An 8,228-nucleotide genomic window follows, 5' to 3' on the forward strand; every position below is an offset into this window, starting at 1 on the left:
CATAAGAATACTGTACCATGTTTTAGTGGTTTTACCATGTTTTTAGCCTGTTTTAGGGTTCAACCATCTGCACAGTAAAAGTTTGTGGTTTTTTTAATGTTCAGATGGAATTGTCTCTTGCCTTGTCACCGGGCACCACTGAGAAGAATCTAGCTCCATCTTCTTTATACCCTTCCCATGCAGGCAAGAACTTTTCATATTTATATAAGATTTATCATTACGGCATCTGGTCCTACCAGCTGAAAAAAAGCTATTGTTTATCACAAAAGAGAAAGCAGATTACCTATATGGTTGAACAAGTTATTGTACATGGCTGACCAAAGTTGCTTTGGTGGATGCAATTAACAGATCTCAAGGCATCCAGCTAAAACCAGGAAGACAAACTGGGCCCACACTGTCATCCAACATTTCACTAAAAGAACAGATATGGCAACACTGACAACCATATTTTACTCCATTGTGCAAGTCAATTCTGCAGGTTAAGATTTATCAAGGAGACTTAAGACACAGGATATCATACCCCAAAAATACAACCTTTTTTTCTGAGCATGAACCCACATATTTAGATGTTATCCTTGTTTGATTTTACTAATCCATGTTTCCTCAACACAAGAATAAATTCCCATAATAATGTGCCAAATTTGTCATTTGGGTTATGTCCAAAACCCCACTCTCAAAGTTAGAGCTGACTGTGACTGCATTGGGACAGGTGGACAGGAGTAAATTCTGATTTCAGCAATACTGGGCGGAGGGGGCACAAAATCTTACTACACATACACTCTGTCCAAAAATTAAATTATTTTTTCCTAACTGTGATGGCACACTTCTGAGAAGACTGCATTAAGGATACCTAAATTACTCTGACATGCCATTTATTATATTCAATTTTATTTCTACACAATTTGACACAAAACAAGTAATTTTTATAATACAGTTTGTCATGAAAACTACTTAACAGGACACAAAAGAAGTAGCATTACTTGGAAAAATTCAGCAGTTGTCTGCCTTTCAGCACTAGCAGTTACAACAGAAGAGGTGCCATTATTTGTACAATAGTATATTTTTATAGGGATTACAGAAGAAACAAAACTCCACAGGAAAAAAGCATCATGCTGTTCGCTGTTCAAAGGGATTACAGAAGAAACAAAACTCCACAGGAAAAAAGCATCATGCTGTTCCTTATCAAAGCTACAAAAACAAAGCAAGCGAGGAAAACAAATTCTGCTTTGTGGAAGGTACAACGTTGACATTTGAAATCAAGAAGAGAAAAATCCAGAATTTCATATAAGACAGTTATCAGGTAAGTTTTAAAATGAAAAATCAATTTTATGTTTAACACTATTCAGGTATCATATGATAGAAGAGAACAATACATTCTCAAAATTGGAATATGAGTTATGTCTTACCCTTATTGGTAATATTACTTAAGTACACTACTGTGCTATTCATTCAGTAATTTACAAGTGTTAATAAAACCCCATAAAATCTTTTTGTTAGGTGTGTTTTATCACTAGGAACATAAAGGCAGAATGGTTAACAGCCTGAATTCTAGAAACACACACAGTCCCTAAAAATCAGGCCTCTAAAAATCAGGTCATTAGGTTTTTTTGTCCCTACACCACAAAGGAGCAAGTTTCAAATTCAGGGAAAAAGCTCCAAGTTTCCATTTCTCAGTTCTCAATCAGAATGAAAGACCCTTTCCTGTCTATTTTTGTCAGCCATATCTAGACAACTTTCTTTAGGCATAAGTCTGACTGAACTCCTACAACTCACTACCTGTTCCAACACATATGCTGTGCCCTTATAAGTACTGATAAAAACAATTTGTATGGTCGTGAAAAGAGAAGGCACTCACAGAGATTAAAAGTAATCAAGCAAAGAAAAATGAACAAACAGGAGGGAGAAAGTGGGTTCAGATGCAGTACCGCTTAAGAAAAATAACACAGCATGTCAAGAAGTGCCATAAGCTGCTTTAGCACATGACAGTCTGTGTCTTCCAAACAAGCAAAAGGCTAATTGAAAGCAGGATCTATTTAAGACAGTAAATATGCCATTACATAATTAACCAACAGCCAAAAGCTTTACTCATTAGTCGTACAGTTTATTTAGACAAGACAAAAGCTTGCACAGTTTTGTAACTGTATACAGAAATGAAAACATCTGAAATATATTAGGTTTTTTCCCCTTATATTTAACTTTGTACTTTGTTCTTGGAAAAGTGACTTTTTGTTTGTTTGTTTTTAGGATTCACGTTTCAGCAATACATATGCTCCCATTACTGCCAGGAGAGCATACTGCAAAAGAAAATGAAGACTGATTATAATTTCTCTTCATAGAAGCTCTGAAATTACAAATTGTTCAAAGTGTGCCCTCTCCAACATTACACCTTCTAGATGAGTACACAATTATAGAGTTGAGTACCTATAGAATTACAGAAATATTTTAATGTGACCATATTCATTACAAATAGGCATCACAACTGTATACACTTAACTTATGATATTCCTATAAATTAAATGTTTTCAAATGACTACTAATACTAAGTTCTACTGGGTAACAGACAAGCTAAAATAAGCAAGAAAACATAGTTCATTTTACATTAGGTACTAAACCACAGAAACAAACTTATTAACATGTATTCTTATATGCAAGATTCTTACTATCTTTACTTGCTATTTTATAGTTTTAAATTCAAGTATGCAAAATGTCTGTATACATACCTTAAATTTTGGATAGTCATTCATTATTATAGTTACCATACCAACATAAGGCAAAAATCTGTAATTGACAAAACAGATGAATGTAAAATTAACCCTCAAATATTACATGGAAATGTTTCAATGTTACTCAGTCTTGAATATTTTAGATAATGGATTTCAGAGAAAGAAAAAATTCTGAGAGACAACAAGAGCTTTAAAGACGATATGTACTTAATGAAAGTTTGGGAGCAAGATCTCTCAGATTTCCCTCTCCTCCCATGCTTCATCTTGCTGCATATTATTCATAGCATTAAAAATACACATGGATCCCAGAAATGGCAAGGAAATATCATCGTAATGAGGGGTACCCACAAAAGCCTAACATCCTACAACACAAGGGAATCTGCTTTTCAGGGTCTCCTGTTGTTCTGCAGCTATAAAAAGCCATATAATCTAACACAGAAAGGGTTTCAAACTAATACGGAAAGTATTTAAAATTAGCATTTAACCTAGTCTACCAGCATTAAAGGTTTAAAGGGGCACTTGTTCTGTTTCTTTTTATTTAACTTGAAGGCAGGGACAGAATCTAAAAAAAATCAAACAAATAAATATTCTTGCAGAAAAGTATTTTGTACTGCTTTGCAAGTTAACCCTATATTTATGACAACTTATAGAACTCTTAAATTAGGCAAGAAAATACACAAGTATATGATGTGATACAAGAAGTCCTACTTTCCACTGGGTTTGGCCTACGACGTTAATCTTAGCCTACTGGACACAGCAGAACTCGCATCAAGCTTCTCATGGCATCACTAAGACAACTCTCACAGCCCAAACAATACTTTGCCACAGGCTCTAAGCAAAAGCATTCCAAATAAGAACAGTGTAAAATAACCATTTACACTTGTCACTAACGCATATCTGAATGCAAAATATTTTTTTTTTCTTTAGACAAAAATTTAATCAAGTTATTTGAGAAAAATCTCAAGAGATTTCATCTCAACTGGGGACAGAGTCAAAAGCTCAAACCTTGCATAAAATTCCTGTGGAATGTGGAAATAATTTCCTAGTAATTTCTAGTGATTACAAGGATAAGTTGGTTAATTTTGTATCTACTGGTGAATTATTTGTTAAATGTGCCATTTTTTCAAAAAATTAATTTCCACTCTCCACAGTTGGTTAATTGTATCTACTGGTGAATTATTTGTTAAATGTGCCATTTTTTCAAAAAATTAATTTCCACACTCTCCACATCAGTGAGAGAACTACAGAAAGCAACTTTTCCAGGTAGTTTTTTTTAATTACTATTTTATTTAAGAAATTAAAAAAAATACCATACCAGCTCTAGTTTACACCAACAGCAGAACTGATTTAAACTCTAAATTTTCTGGTTTAGTTACAAAGAACATAGACATTTTGCATTACTTACCCTCTTGCTCTTCCAACAACATCTTTCTTCTCTAACCAGTTCTGACCTTCTTTGTACAAGCCTCTATCATCAACTTCATTATTATCACCTTTAGTCAGAAATTTGATGTTCCCATTTTCTCTAGAAGGCAACAAGGTGATAAACTAAATACCACTTAATTTAAAAACCTCAATTAACATCTACAAAGCACAATGAAGATGACAAGTGCTACAAGATTAGATAACAATGTTTACTTCCAGTCCTGCTTGTCCTGCTTATTTAACAAACACCATTAAATCATTAACATTACAGACTTTACTGACAGAGTCAACAGATTTTAACAAGAAATGTTTTTTAAAACACTCCTAGATTGTCAATTGATGTAAGCAATTACACAATGAACATGAAAGGGATATTGTCCAGCCACAGCAGGCACTAAACTTCCTCAGCAAAAGCAGAATGTGCCTACATGGGGAAAAAAAAAAACAACCCAACCCTCGGCATTTTCAACAGAACAGAATTTTAACTCTGAAATACTGAATAATACCCTACTAAGAGGGTTTTTTGGGGGGTTTTTTGTTCGTTTGTTTTTACAAACTGTGGAATAATATCCTGTGAAGTCACCACACATTAGAGAATGAATTTAATTGAATTTGAATCACAAATTTCAGATGAGAGAGACCCTAAAAATCTTTCCCTTAGGAAAGAAGGTGGTATAGTAATACAATGCTTTAGACAATTTTCTTCTAAGTTCTATACACTTGTTTAACTCTTAGTAATCATATTTATGTCAAAAATAAAGCTTTGTCCTCTTTTGATAGAAAAAAATATTGAAGAGCCTCTAAAGTAGCTGCAAATCTGCATCAAATTCAGTATTTTGTCACTAACACTGCATCACAGTTTTAGGTCACTCATTAATTGTTAAACAATATAGTGAGTTCCAGGCAAAACCTCACTTACATTTGATATTTATTAATGTGGCAAATAAAAAAAAATACACTTAACCAGTCTTTAAATAACATCATGCAGACAAAACATTATGTGGGGTTTTTAGGGGATTGTATGGAGAAATCCAAGCGATAGAAACGCTTCAGTAGGTGGCATTTCCCCCCCACGGATGAATGCCTGCAGAGCTCAGAGAGCGAGGCTGCTCCCTCGGAGCCAGAGCTGACGTCTTGACCTCTCCTGGCCATTAAAGAGGCTCATTCCTTTTTGTAGGAATAGAGGTTTAAAACCCTGAACATGCCCAAATCATAACCTTTCCCTACTGTTTCAAATGAACAAAGTATCTTACACTACATTTTGAACATGATCTAATTTAACCACCAGCTGTTAAAAAACCTGCCAAGTTTCACTCTCTTTCAAGCGTTAGGCATATGTGCAGATGCAATACTTTGGTTCAACACTCCCATTTAAATAAAGTTAAGTTTACAATCTTCAGAATTATTTTGCTCACTAATTGCAAGTAATGATATCAAGAAACAAGGAGTTTTTACGAAGATAAATTAGGTATTAAAAAAAAAAGAGGTAATTCTTGTATATACATATTTGTTTCAAAAATGCATTGAAGAACATATATTACTCAAATGATAAACACCTTCAGTTCATGGCCAGGACCTCATGAGGAGCAAACATGTCAATGCTTGCCACCTCCAGGTTAGCTTTTCACTGTGCAGAATCAGAAACAGCATTGCCTCTCTTTGTTTGAGAAGGAACTGTTTATCATACCAGGGATATGCAATAAAGGTAAAAACAAGTAATCTACCTGTTGCTCTTCAGCATGAATTGTTGTTGGCATTGTGACTAACAGACACAAAAAGAGTAAGAATCTCTCATTCTGAGTCAAATCTCTTTTCTGGAAAACTTCAGTTAGCAAAGATCACATACTTGTCAGACTTCATCTATAACTCTAATTCTGAATCTTTACCTTCTTTCAGAGATTTGCTTTTAGAAATAGCCATTTCTCATAACCAAAATCCCCATTCTATGACAGTCAGTACAGAAGTGGACTCTGCTCCCATACATATTGCTACTGCTGGCAAAAATAACATGTATAGCTTGTGTTACTGGACTCCTCTTTGGCACAGGTTTACCTATTTCGAACCTGAGCAACTTTGCTGAGGGACACGAGCCAGGGTCTCAAGAAGTACGCCACAGAACTGGGGACAAAAGCAGATCACATCCTAGAGATGAGTTTTATCTTACAGCATATCCTCTTGCCTTTTTCGCAAAATACTACCAAATTAAAATGTAAGTGAAAGTCACGATGAATGAAACTACATTTAGAAACAAGGAAAATGCCAAGCTGCATTACTTTTCATGTATTTTGATTACTCTGTGAACTATTGGAATGTCTCTGCCTTCAACTTTAAAAACAACTATTTCACCAGCTCTGATTGGGTCATCATGGAAATTTGTTAAGAACAACAGGTCTCCTCTGTGAAAAGCTGGTTCCATGCTGCCACTACAAAAAAAAAAGAAAGAGAGAGTTTGTTAGCATTATGGTAACTGAAAGAACCATGAAAACAAAGAATATTTAATTCTTACAGATAAACTCACGATTTTAACTGAAATCTGTAGCTTCACCCATTCAGTAACACTACACGGACATTTAACACAACGCAAACCTCAGTAAGTCCCAAGCTGAGCCAGGCTATAGAAGACTTTCTTACTGCCTCAATGAAAGAAAGAAAGAAGCTGTATAGAAAAGTAGCAGTATTGTAGCTATGAGGAAGGAACACAACAAGCCATTCTGGTTAAGAAAACCAATCCATTACTGAAAAGCCAAAAAATGTTTCACAGTACAATAGGAAGTACTTCTATACACAGAGTTTAATTAACATGAGCAACAGTTATGCTTACATCAGTGATTACTATTAATGACCAGAAAATCCATGCCTTTTTTCAAAGCCAGCCATAGTATCTTTTGGTAACAACCTTTAAGGTAGGATTCCAGATTCCATAACTAATAACATGAACAGACGATTTTCATTAAAGTACTGCTATTTACTGCATACATTCCTTGCTGACACACGTTCAATTTCTGTAAGGCTGAATCTTCCATGAACATGGGTTTATCTTCATGTATTTGATCAGCACTCAGGGGCCTGCAGGACTGGCTCTTTATATACCACATATTTACTGTTTCAACAAACTTCAATGAAAACTAGACTGCAATTACGAAAGCAGCCTTTGCTAAGTGTCCAAAACAGAGTTAGAAGAAAATAAGTGTTTGAGTACTTCTTTAAGTAGGTGAGATTTGAAACTCCAAATCTATCCAAAGGGGAAGGGGAGGAGACAAAGGACAAAACAGTATTTGGACTTTAATAAAAAAGCCTTTACATTGACTTACCTGAGCACCACAACAATAGGGCTTTCACTTCCAGTAATGACGATCAGCCCTTTCCATATCATAAGGGCAGAAGACACTATCATAGCAAAATTTAAGACTTGGTAATACAGCTATATGAAACAAGAAAATCATTTTTAAAAGTTACTGTGTTGTATTTAGAAGCACAACATAGAATTTCAACCCATATGCAACACTGAATCACAATCCAGGCACATGGACTTCTATGCTAAAATCGTATTCCAACAGAAGCCTCATGGAACAGATTGCTGTATAGGCAATCCAACCATACAAACCATACTGCAGCATAAAGTTTTAATCCATTGCATGCCTCAATCTTGGCTTACTACTCCTGTGCAATACTCCCATTTGTTAGTGCTAAAAGCTAGTGAACTCCCTAGCAAAGACTTCTAAAATATAGGAAGCTATATGACAAGTGATCCAATGATCACGCGCCCCTGACTCCTACCTGAGCTCATAAGTATTCAAAACACAAATGACAAATACTGTAAGATCAGTAATAGCGGACTTTGTACTTTGAACAGTTATTTTTGTTTAAAAGGAGGAGCTGTGGGAGTAGAAGAGACATGACAAAGGATCATCTCCTGCTATTGTCAGGCAGAATTTTCCGCCCCAAAATTCTACTGCTTTGCCAGCCATTACAGCAGTGGATACATTTTCTTCACACTGCCTCTTTTTTTTTCTTGGCAAGGTACAAAGATACTCTGGTGGAAAACAACCCTGCTCATCTCCATTTACCATGTGGCTCACT

At 35.2% G+C, this 8,228-nt stretch overlaps 1 protein-coding gene across 3 annotated transcripts in view; it reads right to left on the reverse strand.

Moving 5' to 3' along the window:
• Positions 1-7,654, reverse strand: part of SEC11C (SEC11 homolog C, signal peptidase complex subunit) — a 10,618-nt gene extending 2,964 nt beyond the window's left edge. The window contains exons 1-6 of one of the 3 annotated variants that reach the window (XM_009289547.2): positions 7,460-7,637; positions 6,422-6,571; positions 6,201-6,266; positions 4,129-4,248; positions 2,721-2,778; positions 2,085-2,294 (exon numbers count right to left, since the gene is read on the reverse strand). In XM_009289547.2, coding sequence (XP_009287822.1) covers positions 2,241-2,294; positions 2,721-2,778; positions 4,129-4,248; positions 6,201-6,266; positions 6,422-6,571; positions 7,460-7,542 — 531 coding nt within the window. In that variant the 5' untranslated portion in view covers positions 7,543-7,637 and the 3' untranslated portion in view covers positions 2,085-2,240. Of the gene's footprint in view, positions 1-2,084; positions 2,295-2,720; positions 2,779-4,128; positions 4,249-6,200; positions 6,267-6,421; positions 6,572-7,459 lie in introns of those variants that run through there. The other 2 variants (XM_009289548.2, XM_009289549.2) reach the window with 2 other exon arrangements.
• Between the last annotated feature and the right edge of the window lie 574 nt (positions 7,655-8,228).

Source organism: Aptenodytes forsteri, unplaced genomic scaffold, assembly GCF_000699145.1.
Source record: "Aptenodytes forsteri isolate BGI_AS27 unplaced genomic scaffold, ASM69914v1 Scaffold797, whole genome shotgun sequence".
Taxonomy (NCBI): domain Eukaryota; kingdom Metazoa; phylum Chordata; class Aves; order Sphenisciformes; family Spheniscidae; genus Aptenodytes; species Aptenodytes forsteri.